The sequence below is a fragment of the Aquarana catesbeiana genome, linkage group LG04, assembly GCF_042186555.1.
Source record: "Aquarana catesbeiana isolate 2022-GZ linkage group LG04, ASM4218655v1, whole genome shotgun sequence".
In the NCBI taxonomy this organism is placed as follows: domain Eukaryota; kingdom Metazoa; phylum Chordata; class Amphibia; order Anura; family Ranidae; genus Aquarana; species Aquarana catesbeiana.
Window position 1 is genome coordinate 157,653,676 of NC_133327.1, and position 16,701 is coordinate 157,670,376.

Below are 16,701 nucleotides of genomic sequence, written 5' to 3' on the forward strand. Positions count from 1 at the left end.
CTCTCTATCTCCAACTTCTGTTCACATCTTCTATTTAGCTAAGGATTTTGCACATGCTCAGTGAGTTTCTATGCTGAGCAGTTCCTCCCTGTCACATCTGAGCAGCCCATGTGACCATAAAGTCACACATGTGGGTGTATACAGAGTGGTAAATGACAACCCACTCCCTCCCTCCTCCTCTATGCCCACTAACCAGCTAAACACAATGGGGGTGGGATATTACATGTAGATTAATGAAGGCTTCGCCTCCCTCTTATTCTAAGACACAGGCTGAAGGAGCTTGGAGGTTTGACTGGTAAAAATCTGCACACACCATGTTATTGCCAAAAAATAAAGATTTGATCTCAAATATATATCTGTATGACCATTTAAACCCGTTTATTAAAATTATTTATTTTTGCTCTGTATTCCAAATGCTTTTTTTTTTTTTTTTTTTGAAGAGGTGACAGGCAGCAGAGGACTAGAAGCTCCTACTGCTTAGGTTTCCCTGCAGACAGGCTGGGGAAAGATCTGGGTCATGTGACAGCTGTATATGGATTAGGAAAAAGGTACTTAGTTGTTTTTGTTTTAATTAATATAATTACAGTGCCGTCATCCATATACAGAAATAGAAGGGATAATGTAAATTAAACAGTGTGTGTTCATTATCACTTTAACTATTCCTTCTCTGATTTGTTTCAGATTTTCCACACAATACATTTTCACGAGTTCTACAGCTGGTTCCCTTTGTTTGGCATCAGTAAGTTTTCTTGTTAGGCTCTTGCAATGTGTCCTGGCTTAATCTGATGGAAAGGTCAAAATGTACTTTGTAAAGTAACTGAATATGGGTACATGTTTCATGGACAAGGAAAAATCATAAATTGTATCTTTTTCATTTCTATTACAGGAAAAGAAGAACTGTTTTACGGCAACATCTAACAGCTCAAGCGCTATATTTATCTAATATAGATTTGGAACTTTTTTTTAATTTTGTGTATTTTTTTTCTTGCAATACTGTATTCTAAAAACATTTTTTTTTTTTTTTTTTTTTTTTAGGCACCACAACCGGTCAAATATATTTTACTAGCTCAAGTTCCAAAGATTACCTACTGTGGTAGACTGCGCAGTAATCAGATCAAGAATTGTTAGATACATATAGTTAGTAGCCAACTTCTAGCTGTATACATATTTTTACTGTACCTTGGTAGGGCCGTTTCCGTGTATTAAAATTGGAAAAGTCTCATACTGGGTATTCTGTGCTCTGGCTCTTGGACCATCGAAGTAAACTACAACCTCATCTGTAATACACAACAGAAGCATTAATACAATAATAATAAACAGGCAAGAACATTATATGAACAGACTAATCCTACATCAACCGTAAGGCTTGGTTCACCCGGTTGTGGTGCGTTCTACCCCACTTACTGTATATGGGGGTTTTTTTGTATTTGTTTATGTTTAGTAGTGTGCTGACATCTAGTGGTAGTTTTAAGCCACTGCAACTGTATCACTGAGATTTAGTTTCTCCCTCCTCCCCTCCTGTTTTTTGCTAGTTAGTTCAATACTAGCTAGACCCTATCCAACTTGTCCATGTTCCCCAAGTCGGTGTTAGTACTTCACAGGGACAGGGCTTAGGAAAGTCATGGTCTTCTTATACTTCAAAAGACTGGGAAAACATAATTTGTACTGCAATTACCTGAAATAAAAATCGCGTGGTGCTCAACATCTTTGGCTTATTGAAGAGTTAAAGTGGTTAAGTCCAGTTTTTGAGTTATACCTTCAGGCAGGCCTAAAATAAGGCTTACGTGTAGGTACAGTAAAAATCTCCTAAGCAAGCACTGTTTAGAAAGATTTACTTTAGTTGCAGCTGGTGATGTCTCTGACGCATGCGCACTGCGGCACCATGGCATGCCGTCACTGAGAGAGCTGTGCCATGGCCAAGACTTCCGTGTGAATGCATAAGAGTGACGTTTCTGTGGCTTGGCCATTCAAATGGCCGAAGCCTGCAAACCCAGAAGGAAGACCGGGTGAAGATGAAAGCCCCGGCAGTGATGAGAGTGCTCTGCTGGAGGGCTGCATTTTTAAGGCAAGTCTGTCATAATGTGCTAGTGTGTATGGGCATACTAGCACATTATGGCATTATCGTGCAGGGGCCTAATTTTGTTTTTGTTTTGTGTGAAACTGCATGTATATTTGTTCTGTACAAATTCCCCTGACTATTTTCTCTCCAGGTTGGATGTTCGTCATTCATAACAACATATTTCCTATGATAATCAGCTCCATCTATTGTTCATAATGTGGTATTTTCATGAATCATGCTATTCTTATGAATGAAGAACCTCCTATCTGGAGAGAAGATAACCTAGTAACATTTGTGTAGCAATAACTCACGGTGGAGCTGCTGGTTTAAAGCGGGCTGTTACCGTTACCTTCGTTACTTCAATTTTACCAGAAGCGTGTCTAGGGTCCTGTTGAGCTTAATACCAGACAGTGTAGGCACTGGACACTTGAGTATCTTTTCCAAGGTTTTAATAAAGAGTAACTGAAGGAAGTAGCAGGAAAGAGGTAGAAGAACAGTTGCAGGGAAGTTCAAATACCTTTTCTTTGTGTACTATTAGGAATTGGAATCTTGTAGTTGAATGTACTCTCCTTTTAGAGTTGAATCTTTGCCCGCCCGGATAGGTTTCTCTCACTAACCTAGCAGCCAATACGCAGCACGAACAAAAGTCTATGCCACAGACTTGAATGTAATAGAAACCCGTACGATCCTCTGCCACAGGATGTAATGGTTTACGATGAATAGCAAACACAGCACTAGAACCTTTAAGCCAACCCGGCAGTACTATGTGGTAGGTTAACTTTAGGATGCGTCCTCCAACTGAGTCACCAGGCCCCTCTCCAGACCAGCACTCTGCATGATCCTTCCATGATGGGTCCTCCCCTGGGATCTTCTCAGTTGTCCAGCTTCTTCCTGTAGGACAGACAGCACAGCACCATTCCTTCGCCACTGTGGTAGGCCCCAGAGAGGCTTCTGGGCCCACCCACACGCTGCAGCAACGTGGTCCTCCCGGTCGGAGGACCACAAGGTAGTACTCCTAACACATACCTGTCGGGCAGCAGGGCCAGCAGGTGGAACGAAAGAACCCTAAAACATGGAGTCTGTCCCATAAATACCCTCTCCCAGAATGCAACTCGGAGGGCCACCTCCGCCAAGTTATCTCCGGGACAGAGGAGCACTTATACACTTTAACGTGTTGCCTTTCCAACACCGACCCATGGTGACAACGACACCCACAGGCACAGTGTAAAACTACATGCAACACAGCCAAACTGGAACAGAGGCTAAATCTGTCTATGTATGAACAGGTAACCCACTAAATTTACCTATAAGCGGTAGATATAAAATCTACCAGCGCTACATTTGATTTTGTCAGCAATCACAAAGAACGAATGTACATGCAGTTTTGTAGGAGGAATATCTTTGCATATTATTTTATATATACACATCAATAATTTAAAGGGAGTGAGTGGAGTATGAGGACATGCAAACACATTGTTTTAAGGTTTCTATATTTTCCAGTAATTAAAATTAACGTGCATAAAATGTATCAGTCTATTTGCTGTAAGCAGCAAAAAAGCATGATACTCATGTCCTCGTTAAAGAAGAGTAGAGCGATTTGTAAAACAAATTTTGCCTTTGCTAAATTTATAGTGAAATTGGCCTCTAAATGTTGTCAGGTTTAATTTAGAGGGTTAAAGAAACACACATGTTTTGCCATTTTCCTTGTTTTTTCCTCACCCAGTAGCTTTAATATATATTTTTTTAATACAGTTACTTGAAAAAGTATTCATACCCCTTGAATTTTTCCACATTTTGTTATGTTACAACAAATAATGTAAATGTATTATTGGGATTTTATGCGATAGACCAACACAAAGTGGCACATCATTGTGAAGTAGAAGGAAAATGATAAATGGTTTTCCAATTTTTTTACAAATAAATATCTGAAAAGTGTGGTGTGCATTTGTATTCAGCCCCCTTTACTCTGATACCCCTAACTAAAATCTAGTGAAACCAGTTGTCTTCAGAAGTCACCTAATTAGCTGTTCTGTGCAGCCCTCAGAGGTATGTTAGAGAATCTTAGTGAACAAATAACATCATGAAGGCCAAGCAACACACCAGACAGGTCAGGGATAAAGTTGTGGAGAAGTTAAAAGCAGGGTTAGGTCATAAAAAAAATAACCCAAGCTTTGAACATCTCACGGAGCACTGTTCAATCCATGATCCAAAAATCGAAAGAATATGGCACAACTGCAAACCTACCAAGACATGGCCCTCCACCTAAACGGACAGCAGCCAAGAAGCCCATGGTAACTGTGGGAGGCGCTGCAGAGGTCCACAGCTCATGTAGGAGAATGTGTTCGCAGGACAACTATTAGTTGTGCACTCCAAATCTGGCCTTTATCGATAAGTGGCAAGAAGAAAGCCATTGTTGAACGAAAGCCATAAGAAGCCATATGGGAGACACAGCAAACATGTGGAAGAAGATGCTCTGGTCAGGTGAGACCAAAATTGAACTTTTTGGCCTAAAAGCAAAGCGCTATGTGTGGTGGAAAACAAACACTGCACATCACCCTGAACACACCATCCCCACCATGAAACATGGTGGTGGCAGCATCATGTTGTGGGGATGATTTTCTTCAGCAGGGACAGGGAAGCTGGTCAGAGTTTATGGGAAGATGGGTGGGGCCAAATACAGGGCAATCATAGAAGAAAACCTGTTAGAGTCTGCAAAAGACTTGAGACTGGGGCAGAGGTACACCTTCCAGCTGGACAACGACCCTAAACATACAGCCAAAGCTACAATGGATAGGCTTAGATCAAAAGCATATTCATGTTTTAAAATGACCCAGTCAAAATCCAGACTAAAATCCAATTGAGAATCTGTGGAAAGACTTGAAAATTGCTGTTTACAGACCTTCTCCATCCAATCTGACAGAGCTTGAGCTATTTTGCAAAGAAGAATGGGCAAAAATGTCACTCTAGATGTGCAAAGCTGGTAGAGACATCCCCAAAAAGACTTGCAGATGTAATTGCAGTGAAAGGTGGTTCTACAAAGTATTGACTCGGGGGGCTGAATACAAATGCACACCACACTTTTCAGATATTTATAAAAAAAAATTTGAAAACCATTTATCAGGTTTCTTCCACTTCACAATTATGTGCCACTTTGTGTTGGTCTATCACATAAAATCCCAATAAAATACATTTACGTTTTTGGTTGTAACATGACAAAATGTGGAATTTCAAGGGCTATAAATACTGTTTCAAGGCAATGTAATTATAAATTTCCTTGACCCAGTTTTTTTATTAAAAAAATTACATATATTTATTACAGTACAGTATAGAATATAAGAAATCCCTGACCAGGTGTGAGACTGGCTGAAAGGGTTGAGGACAGTATTTAGGTGTCACCTAAGTTTGTAACCTACACATGGTAATGGACTCAAGAGTTTGTGCATCCTATGGCGAAAACAAGCTTTTTGCCTTTTTGACAGAGATTAGTAAGTTCTGGTCTGGGTCCTGAAACCTGGAAGCCTTTTAGAGCTTTAGGTGGGACACCTCCATTCCTAGGTCTACATCTTAGGCTGCCCCTGAACTGTCCTCTATGTTATCTTATCAGTACATGTACACAGGGTTGTTTATAGTCATTTCTAGGCAGCTGAGTTTAGAAACATTTTTTGGAAAGCAAAAAAAAAATGTGTTCAGGAGGGATGTTCAGAGGCATTTGAAACGCCAAACGCATGTAACAGCTTGTAAATATGTGTAAATGCGGTAACTCGCGTTTAGCCACGTTTCATTTAAAGGCGCTTTTAATTTTTGACTATTTGAAAAAAAAAAGAAAAACGCTTCTAAATGCATACGTGGCTAAACGTGGCATTTTTAAATGTCGGTAACTATCTGTCAAGTTAAATTGTTCAGGAGAGGTTGTCCCCTGTACATTAAGCCTTAGAAGATAGCCAGTCTTCCCGGATTGTGCAACTTGGCACAGGTCCTATTGTTTAGGAGCTAACTGAGGCTCAGGACTCCTTCCTCTTCAGGAGGCAGCTATGAGACAAGTGAGCAATGTATGTATGCCTGAAAAAATGAATGGATTCCCCCTTCTACACAAGTGAGGGGGATGGAGGAACCCTCCCCGCTGTGCTATTGTATTTTGACAGCACCGCTGTCAATATAAACGGATTAGCGCTGCAGCCGAGGCGTGGATTGAATAAAAAAGTTTCCAAAATCCCCATTCGAGAGACGTTGATCTAATGACCGACTTCTCTGGAACAGGAATGGCCATAGATGGATCAATCTTTCAATCCATCTATGGCCAGCTGTATTTCACCAGGTCAACATCTACATGGGATAGTTTGGTGGCATTAGTCAAGAGACTACACAAGTTTTTGTTGTTTGAATGAATAATAACCCATAAACCCTGCTGTAAAAAACATTTTCTTTTAAAGAATTATGAAGTGTGGACTGCCCAAGCTCCTCCCTCTACTTACTTTTCTATTTCAAGGTAGGCATTCACTCCATGCTCTTGAAACACCCTTTCATAATTTAGTGCAGGCTTCCCAGGCCACCCCTCTCTTGACAAGCAAGGTATGGGACGCTATAATAAAAACTGTTAGGGGTATCCTCTTTTACTCTGATTTGGCACAATGACCTCTTTCCAAAGATTTGCAAATTACAGGGCTTCCAGAGATGAGAGAAGGATTGAGTTTACACCCTGTCCCATCTTTATGAAAATGGGTCTCTGAAGTTCTATGCACAACTAACCACAACGAATTTGCACTTAACCCTAAATGGTTTTATCCTTCAGCTGAGACACACTATACAGGCACAACCAAACCCGGCTTTTGTCTCTTTTTCCCATATGTATAAAATTGGTAATATTGTTTGGGCATCCTCTGAAGGCTTGATCTCAGTCTGGTTTTTATTGAAATCCCCACTAGTTTGCAGATCATGCTGGGAGAAGGACATAGGCCCCCCCTCAGATGATAATTTCTCACAATCCCTCAATAAGAATTCTCTCTCTCCTTCTAAGAGATTTACCCAGGCCTTCATTTTACTCGGGGTATACAGAACCCCTAAATTTGTACACACCATTGGGATGTGAGAAAATCCCTGTTGTGATAGGTGTGGTCATTCTGCAGGATCCCTTATCAACCTCTTGTGGCAATTTCCCAGGTTGATGAGGTATTGGGCAAAGGTTATGGTTACCTTGAATGGTTTACTGGGGACCAGCTTTTTAGTGGAGCCCCTCATGTGCCTTTTAGGCTACAATGACTTTTCCTGACTGGGTAACAAATCTTAAATATATTTCTTATGAAAACCATAGCTATTATCTTGGGAATACTGTGCACAAAATGTAATGCCATTTGGTTCAATTGGATTGAATATATGCACCCTCTCTTCTCCTAGGTCTCTGTGTCTCTCACCATATGTAGTTTAGCCAAGTATTCTTTGTATCTGTATGGATGACTCAGGTATTTCTCAAGCTCCAGGTCTAAATACTGGATATTTTGCAATTCTATTTCCTTTACTGTTGGTTTGGTCGCTCTTTTTATTTATTTTTGTCTTCTGCCCTGCGTGGCGGTTTGTTTCTATGTTAACTTACAGAAACCCTTCTTAAAGTAATATTAAAAGGTAATTAAAAATAAATAAAACCTATGTATTATACTTACCTGCTTCGTGCAATGGTTTTGTACAGAGCAGCCCTGATCCTCCTCTTCAGAGTCCCCCCGCCGGCTCTCCTGGCTCCTCCTCTTCTCCGAGTGTCCCCATAACAGGCCCCTTGCTATAGGGGCACTTGTACATGTCCCTCCTAAACCCTGCTCTGTGTGTCCATAAAATAAACAGGATGGGGCTTGGGCCCTGCCCCCTCCTCACTGGCTGTGAATGACAGCAACGGGAACCAATGGCTCCCTCTTCGTACTCTCAGAAAAATGAGGGAGCAGAGATCCGGGAGAGCAGATGCTCTAGTGTACACTGATGGATTGCAAATCAGGCTCATGTAAGTGTGTGGGGGGGGGGGGGGGGGGCTGCGGAGGGAACTGCACACTGAAGTTTTTTTACTTGGGGTCTTTTTATACAGGCTACAGATGCAAATACCACAATAGAGCCAGGGAAAGTTGAACGTTCTTAAAAGACTATTAGGTTGCATGAGCAACACCATTCTTATTTCAGAAATGTCACAAACAGGCTATTTCTGTCATAACAAACTTTTAAAAGATGGGGTTGACATTTCTACTTCTCAAAGCTTCTTGGAAAATCGTTGTAAAATTGCCAATATTTTTTGTCTTCGTTCTACAATAGCAAGTAGTCTAAATTCACTGTTGGGCAAGAAGCCAATCAAAACCTAACGTTCATGTCATTTTGAATACATTTGGGCTATTTTATTATAGCAGTTAGTTTAGTATCTACAAACTGCTGTATACATTTCACCCTGTTGGAGAAGTGTATATCAGGAATTTATACATCATGAGCTCAATGCATAAAGTTACTATAATCCATTATTGGATCAATGTAGCAAATTTTATAAATTAACATTTAGCTGAAGTGAAAGAAAAGTATAACTTACCAACTGCTCCATTTAGATTTTGGAAAATCTGAGATTTGTGATCCAGTGTAATGTTTATACGCTCCTGTACAGAGGGCAAAAAAGAGGAAAACATGATCTTAAAAATGGACATTGTTCTTTTCAATCCACTGTAATAAAGCATTTTTTTCTGTATAAATTAGATGCAACTAAAACATTGAAAAAGAAAAAATATATGTCAAGGTTAAAGTGATAATAAACCCTCAGTTTTTTTTTTTTTTAATTACTTACCGAGTATGCAGCGTCCTTATTTTTTACTCCTTGCCTATGTCCCCCTATAAGCTTGTGCCATAACCACTGCCCCAGATTTCCTGTTTCAGGTTGACTAAATTTTCTTTCAGCATCCTATGAAGCCACTCTTGCATGTGGGGACTAGAATTGTGTCTCCCTACACTGCATGTATCAATAGAAACACACAGCCCCATAGCCTAGGATGGCAAGGCATTCCCTCGCTCTTCTTTCCTTCTCCTTCCTCCTGCCGCCAACTTCCCTTCCCCAAGCGAAGAGACTGACTGGAGGAGACTGCACTATCCACTGCTAACTCTTCCCTGTGAAATCCAGAAGTTCAGGGAAACCGCACTAAGAGCAGGGACCAGGAGCATTGAAAGTTGTAAACTGCAAGGGCTGGGGTAAGAGGTCATATGCTGCTTATCAGTTTACTGTCTAGTAACAGACTGGGGTAGGGACAAGACTCACTGTAACTAAATGGCAGCTTAAAAAAAATCTCACCCTGACAGGGATATGCTGTGTGGCAGTGTTGTATAAATGTAAGACTTGGATGAACACACATGGAGCCCCTTGTGTCCATCCTTACTGCTGGAGCAATTATTCCAGCCAGAATTTGGGTCAGTATGTGGTTTGGTGGATTGTGGCACTGATCCAAAAAAAATTTTTTTTAAATGGGAGAGGTTTTTTCCTTCTGAATTATGACTATATACAAATTTATTATAAAGAACAAGATTCCTCTGGTTTGGGACTTTAAATGGAGGCAAGGCAATAATATTATAAAAGTACAAAATTTATGCATGCTATCTTATTTTTCAATAAACTTTAATGTTAAAAAAAAAAAAAAAAAAGAAGTACAAAATTTCTCGGACAAACAATAAATAAATCAACAAATGTAATACAATATAAATATAAATGAATGCAGATAACTGATGATAAAAGAAACATCTATATAAGGGGAAAAGACCAGCTTAAAAAGAAGGGGGAGCTCGCAAAGCAATGTGCAATCCCTTATATGGATGTTTCTTTTATCATCAGTTATCTGCATTAATTTATATTTATATTGTATTACATTTGTTGATTTATTTATTGTTTGTCCAATAAATTTAGTACTTTTATAATATTATTGCCTTGCGTCCATTTAAAATCCCAAACTTGAGGAATCTTGTTCTTTATGATATGCTGTGATGGGACGCATAGGCAACCTAGTCGGCTAGATGAGGCAAAGCCCTACCATTACTTTATACAAATTTATTATTTCTTGCACAAGCATTGAATGCCTACGCTGGCAAAGCAAATTTTTCCTTAAAATACTTTGAGTTAAGCAGTCTGTTACCCTCCAGCAACACATGCATTGATATACGACATTAATGTAAAAAGATCCTAATATTATTATTATTATACGTGTTACAAAATGGCCTCTGATGTAATGTGTTAATATTTAGTGGGAACATTCATGATGGGACAAAATGCAGATGCACAATATTTTCAAGAAATGGTTAACTTGACACAAAAATTTGATTTGTTTTACGTGAGTACAAACAGTAAAAGGTACATTTGTGACATGTGCTGCCACCCTTGAAAGTCCCAATTTTTGGTTTCTGTACACAAAAGATGTTTATTGGTTGTTTAGGTCATTTTTTGTATTACTTAAAAAAATAAAAAAATAAAGTAATTTTACAAATAAACGTTTAATATAGGGTACCTTTGTGACAATGTAATTGCAAGGCGTTCTGAGCCTTCTAAAAATGATAGCCTAGCAGTAAGCGCCCTCTAGTTTCTGTATTCTTAGACTACGTTCACGATGGTGCCCACCCTCTTTTTTGCACATTCCTGTGCATTGCGTTTAGGGCAGCCTATTGATTTCAGTGAGCTGCCCTACACACAAGAAAAAAAAAAAAAAAAATAAGTCCCTGACAAATTTTAAAAATCATGCAGCCTCAAAATGCATGGTACTTCATGCACGTGTTCGCAAAATGCTTGGGAGGTTCCATTAAGAATTAATGGCACCGCCGCACATCTACAAAGGGGCAGCTTGTTTTTGTGTGTTGTGCAAAAGCGTGCAATTTTTTGTGTGTTCCTGCAACACACTGGTGTGAACAAAGCCTTAGTGAAAGGACTAAACAGCCCATCTGTTAAAGATATTCAAACCCTTTTATATAAATGCACTTAATTTTCAACAGAATTGTAGTTTTGGGGATAAATTACTAGATGGAAAGTTATTGATTTACGGTTATCTATTTCAACATCTATGAAGTTAATTAATTGAAAGGAACATCACACTCTAGAATGCCAAAAAGGCCAACAGATGTTAAATATCAGGAAAATAAAAAACTGAGTAATACTTTGGCAGCCATTACAGAAAAGCCTTATTTTATACCGCATTTTAGTCCACATTTATCATACTAAACCCACAGACATACAAGTATGTGTTTTCATTTCTCTCTCTCACATAAAAAGAAAAATGATGTCAAACTGAACATAATATATTTTACAGGTGTGCACACTACTGAAACACTGGCTACAGTAAAACGAATGTGGAATATGGCCATTTCTTTAATTTCATAGAAATATAATACTGAGACAGTACATTACTACATTAGAAGGCTTCTACATTATTGGTTTTACTAAAACATAAAAAAAATGTCCAAATATGCTAGAAGATAAAATAGAGTAGGGCAATGGCTATACAGATACATGAACACAGTAAAGTGATCCCACTCAACCAACTAGACTCAATTTTACATCCATTAGAGTTAAACAGGACCTGAGTTATGTTAGCAAAAAAAAAGCAGATGGCAAAGGACTAGTCAGCAGTATTGCCTGTAGGCTCCTTGCAACTGACCTTTTCCCCATACCTTGTTCCGCAACGCCTAGTTACACACCATGGTTGGTTTACTAAAGGCAAATAGGCTGTTCACTTTTTAAGGTAGGTGAAAGTACAAGGGAATTTTATTCATAGCTTAGTAAATATGGTCAGTTTGCACCTTAATCATGTGAAAGGAAGATAAAAACAGCATTTTTGCTTTTATACAATTGGATGATGGAGGTGGGCACAGCTTCACCTCATTCACTAAGCTTCAGGGAGAACTCCCATTCAAAATGAACAGTCTAGTTGCCTTTAGTAAATCAACCTCAATGTGTCTGTGTGTAGAGGTGGCCATTTGGTAGGTCAGACACAGAAGGAGGAAATGGAGGGCACATACGGTGGGGAGATGGAGATCAGGGTTAACATGCAGAAGAAGGGAGTTAAAGGAGCTAATATAGAGGGCACATAGAAACAGCTTTGAGAGAAGATGTAAGAGTGGATGGGTAAAAGGGTTAAAAAAAAAAAAATCCTACAATTAATTGCAACTCCGCACAACGAATCGAGTGCTTCTGCAGATCCTTCATTCACAAACCTTTATTGGATTGATACGTCCTCTCTTCCTCTATTGTAAGAAGAAAGGGAGGGTTCTCAGATATAAACACTATATTGATTCATTGCGTCATCACAGTGATTATAGAGTACAGGGCCACTCGGACCAGCTCTGTACATTGCATCTGTGTTCTGAGCTATCCGGGTTATGGCTTACATAATTATTGGGCGCAGCAGCCATCTGTGCATTATTTCAGCAATGTCATTTATAAATCATGATCTGATTGTAAGAGCATTGCAGCGTCATTGCCACACCATCACAAGAAGCTGCACTAGGTGGGCCTCGCTGGCAGAATCAACAAGTACTTGTGAGACCTTAGGGACCAAGAGAAAAGAATAAGTGCAGATGCACGTATGATTACGCTCATCAGCACTTTTTTTTTTTTTAAAGATGAACTCCAGCCTTATCATTCTTGAACAGGCTCCACTCCTGTACTAAAATGGCTTCCACTGTACACAGTGAGCTTCTCACAGTGTGCAATAGAAACTGAAGCAAGTCAAAGCCTTGGATTTCAGTTCTTTAAACTAATAAACGTGCACCATCATATGGGGCCCTGCTTAAAGCAGTTCTGCCTGCAAAGGCTGGCTGTCTAGAATGCCCACACCCCAGACTGGCACCCACCCAACTGCTTGCTTCAGATTTAAGGTCTACTTTAACATATAACTAAAGCATTTAATCTTGCATAGAGTGGAGAAAGATTAGAAAACCGGTCAGGTTTTTATTGCTGTCTGGGTCCCTGTTAGAGAGATTCACTCTGGTTACCCTGGTTTGACCTGCTTACCATTACTGCAGAAAGGGAAGGAAAGTCCCACATTTTGGGTGATCAGAACAGAGGAAATCTTTTAGTGGGGACACTAGTACTGACCCTGGTGACAACGAGGAATTACGTCACTTTGGAGGGATTTCCTCTCACTTCCTGTTTTGACCATAGGACAGGAAGTGAAGGGAAATTTCACACAGAGGACAAAAAAAAAAAAAAAAAAAGAAACGATTAATATTATAACCCTTCCTTAAATTGAAAAAAATAAAATGTTGGCTATAGTTTTACTTTAAGTATTCTTTGTGAGAAGTAGATTTTACAATGTTGACTGGAGTGTACCATTATCTGACACACGTCAAAAGCGAGTGAAAGTTTACTTTTATTACATCCATAACAGCTTCTAATTTTAAGTGCAAGTGCCTAATAAACTGATATCCCTAGTTTCCTTTGATTTAGGCACTAATGGACATTGCAAAACTTCCCGCCCCAACTGTGTATGCACAATGGCTAAAACTGATCAATTTACAAGCCATTAAAAAAAAAAAAAAAAAAAGCTCCAATTTACCAAACAATGAAAATCCAGGTAGGCCAATACTTGTTTCTAGTAGCTGTGCTGTATTTTCATGGTATTTTGTATTAGAAAGCGTACTATGTTTACTGCTCTACTCATTTCCTCTGGTGGCTCCTGTGTTTACAAGTGACGACAGCATGCCTATTCCAGCAGCTCAGACTTCTTCCTGGTCTCTCTGGTATGCGATATGCACTACTGAGCCCTTTACTCTGTGTTACGCATTGAATGGGTGACGATATTCCACGCTTAGGAGAATAGGAACAAGGAAGGACTGCTGCCCCCCTAAAAATGAAAATCACCTACGTGAAATCCAGTGTACAGAAATTGCTATAAACAGGGGAATTGGCGCTGTCCGGCTATATGTGCATTAAATAATGATTCCTACAAGTGTAAGAAAAAAGGAGGCATACATGTAGAAAAAATAATAAAAAATAATAAAACAATTAATATGCGTGTGACCAATGTATTGTGGGAGCTATTAAAGTGCAAACAACACTCCCAACAGGTGTTAGAATAATAAAGTGCAACTTGCTCCTGAGATAAATATATATGTGCCAATTTCTCAATAAGAACCAACTGCCTATGCATGTATAGAAATGTGCCCAAAAGTAAAAACAAAAACTCCGAAATAAACACTTATGGCAATAAAACAGTATTGGCAGTAAAGAACAAACAATTATGACAGTAAAAAATCCCCAGCATGTGTGCATAAAAAAGTCCAACAAAGCAATGTGTGAAAGGTAAAGAAAATATATATGTGAAAAACAACAAAAATGTATAAAGCAGTAAGTGTCCAAAATCAAAGTCCTAAAGTGTAACCTTTTGGTGAAAAAAACGTGATTTCAGCATTGACTGGTGTTGTCCCCGTCCTTCACTGCACCCCCACTCGTGCTTACACTCACCGGACTGCCTAAACCCTGCAGGGGTAAAAGGCATATGTGGAAAATCCTGCGATGGCAAAGTCCAGGAAGCGGTCCTCCATCCAGGGGTGTTTATCCTTCTCTGATGTTTTTGTATCCCCAAATGTAAGTGATGTTTAACATTTGGGGATACAAAAACATCAGAGAAGGATAAACACCCCTGGATGGAGGACCGCTTCCTGGACTTTGCCATCGCAGGATTTTCCACATATGCCTTTTACCCCTGCAGGGTTTAGGCAGTCCGGTGAGTGTAAGCACGAGTGGGGGTGCAGTGAAGGACGGGGACAACACCAGTCAATGCTGAAATCACGTTTTTTTTCACCAAAAGGATACACTTTAGGACTTTGATTTTGGACACTTACTGCTTTATACATTTTTGTTGTTTTTCACATATATATTTTCTTTACCTTTCACACATTGCTTTGTTGGACTCTTATGCACACATGCTGGGGATTTTTTACTGTCATAATTGTTTGTTCTTTACTGCCAATACTGTTTTATTGCCATAAGTGTTTATTTCGGAGTTCTTGTTTTTACTGTTGGGCACATTTCTATACATAGATAGGCAGTTGGTTCTTATTGAGAAATTGGCACATATATATTTATCTCAGGAGCAAGTTGCACTTTATTATTCTAACACCTGTTGGGAGTGTTGTTTACACTTTAATAGCTCCCACAACACATTGGTCACACGCATATTAAATGTTTTATTATTTTTTATTATTTTTTCTACATGTAGGAATCATTATTTAATGCACATATAGCCGGACAGCGCCAATTCCCCTGTTTATAGCAATTTCTGTGTTACGCATTGCCAAACCTTGCACCTCGTGCGATATGCAGTTCAGAGACCTGACCACACTAACCATTTGGTGTGACATTTTGTGCACCTCTTTACTTCTCTCCCTTGGGGTTCAGGGGCAGTTGGTGGGGGGGGGGGGGGGGGGGAATACAAGTACCTGCCACCTACCATTCTCTAACAAAAAAGTCTTGCTGATAAAGTATACCATGGGAATTAAGTTACAGCATCAAAGGAACTAGTGGGAATCCATAATTATGCCAGCAAGAAGATTAACCAGCAATTCACAAGGACATAACACCTCATCACAAGACTGGCTTAAAATGTTTGACTATGACAAGGTGTCCAAAAATCTAAATATTTGTAAAGGAATATTAAAGCCAATAGATGCAATATATATTCTCTGTCTTACCCGTTGAAGCACGTCAAGATAAACTTTGGTGTAGAAAAGCTGATCATCGTCATTATCTTGCAATGTCCATTGTTGTACAATGTGTTGTATATTGGGTACATAGCCAATAAATCCTGGAATAAAAATATTTACTTGAGTATTGTAGCATAAGTAACTGCACTAAAAAATTAAGTATGGAACAGTTGAATTTGTGAAAAAGTTACATTAAAGCATATTTTACAAAAAATTAAAAGCACTGTTGGGTTAATAAACTACTCCTGCTAAATATTTCTTGAATGGTGGGTTCTTACTTAAAGAATAATATGCCTATCTACTGAGGGCACTGCTGGTTTTGTAGAACGCACAGTTGAGAGCACAGCTTTTCAGTCAGATAGTCATTATCCCAACAATCATGGTATTAAAGAGGTTATAAAGCCTAAACATTGTTTTATCTTAATGCATTCCTTGTATTAAGGTAAAAAATGTTTAGGCATCTGCAGCAGATTGTGGGACACAAATTATATCGGTGTCAGGAGGTGCCAGCATGCAGTTCTGGCACATTTTGGCACACTAAAATGTCTGGTTCTAATAATCCATAAAGGTATAATTAGCAATAACAGATCCAACTACTGACTGCTAACACATAAAATAATAAAACAAACTGTTCTAATCCCTAGTTACAAGCTTTACCCCATATAAACTTCTTGACACGTTATGGATTTAATTACGTCTAAAATGGAGACAGATTAGACTCTAGAGAATACAGGGTTAATATGTGGGAAGCTTCACCGGAGATTCAAATGAAGCATGATAAATAGAGAAAGGCAGCTATGAAAACCTCTGTGTTTCAGCCAGGAGTCCCAGAGAAAAGGTCAACATAGACTGATTGCAGGCTGTGCAGTTATGCGTTCCATGCATTCACAGTACAAGCACTCTGTTTAAACTTTGAGCAAGATCCAAACCCAGCTTAGTTCTTCCTGGCTAGCAAT

General features: G+C 39.2%; 1 protein-coding gene across 2 annotated transcripts in view; it reads right to left on the bottom strand.

Annotated features, from left to right (window-relative positions):
* Window positions 1-16,701, bottom strand: part of PLOD2 (procollagen-lysine,2-oxoglutarate 5-dioxygenase 2) — a 197,062-nt gene that overhangs the window by 86,538 nt on the left and 93,823 nt on the right. For both annotated transcript variants that reach the window (XM_073625894.1, XM_073625893.1), the window contains exons 5-7: window positions 15,734-15,846; window positions 8,610-8,673; window positions 1,180-1,277 (exon numbers count right to left, since the gene is read on the bottom strand). In XM_073625894.1, coding sequence (XP_073481995.1) covers window positions 1,180-1,277; window positions 8,610-8,673; window positions 15,734-15,846 — 275 coding nt within the window. The remainder of the gene's footprint in view (window positions 1-1,179; window positions 1,278-8,609; window positions 8,674-15,733; window positions 15,847-16,701) is intronic.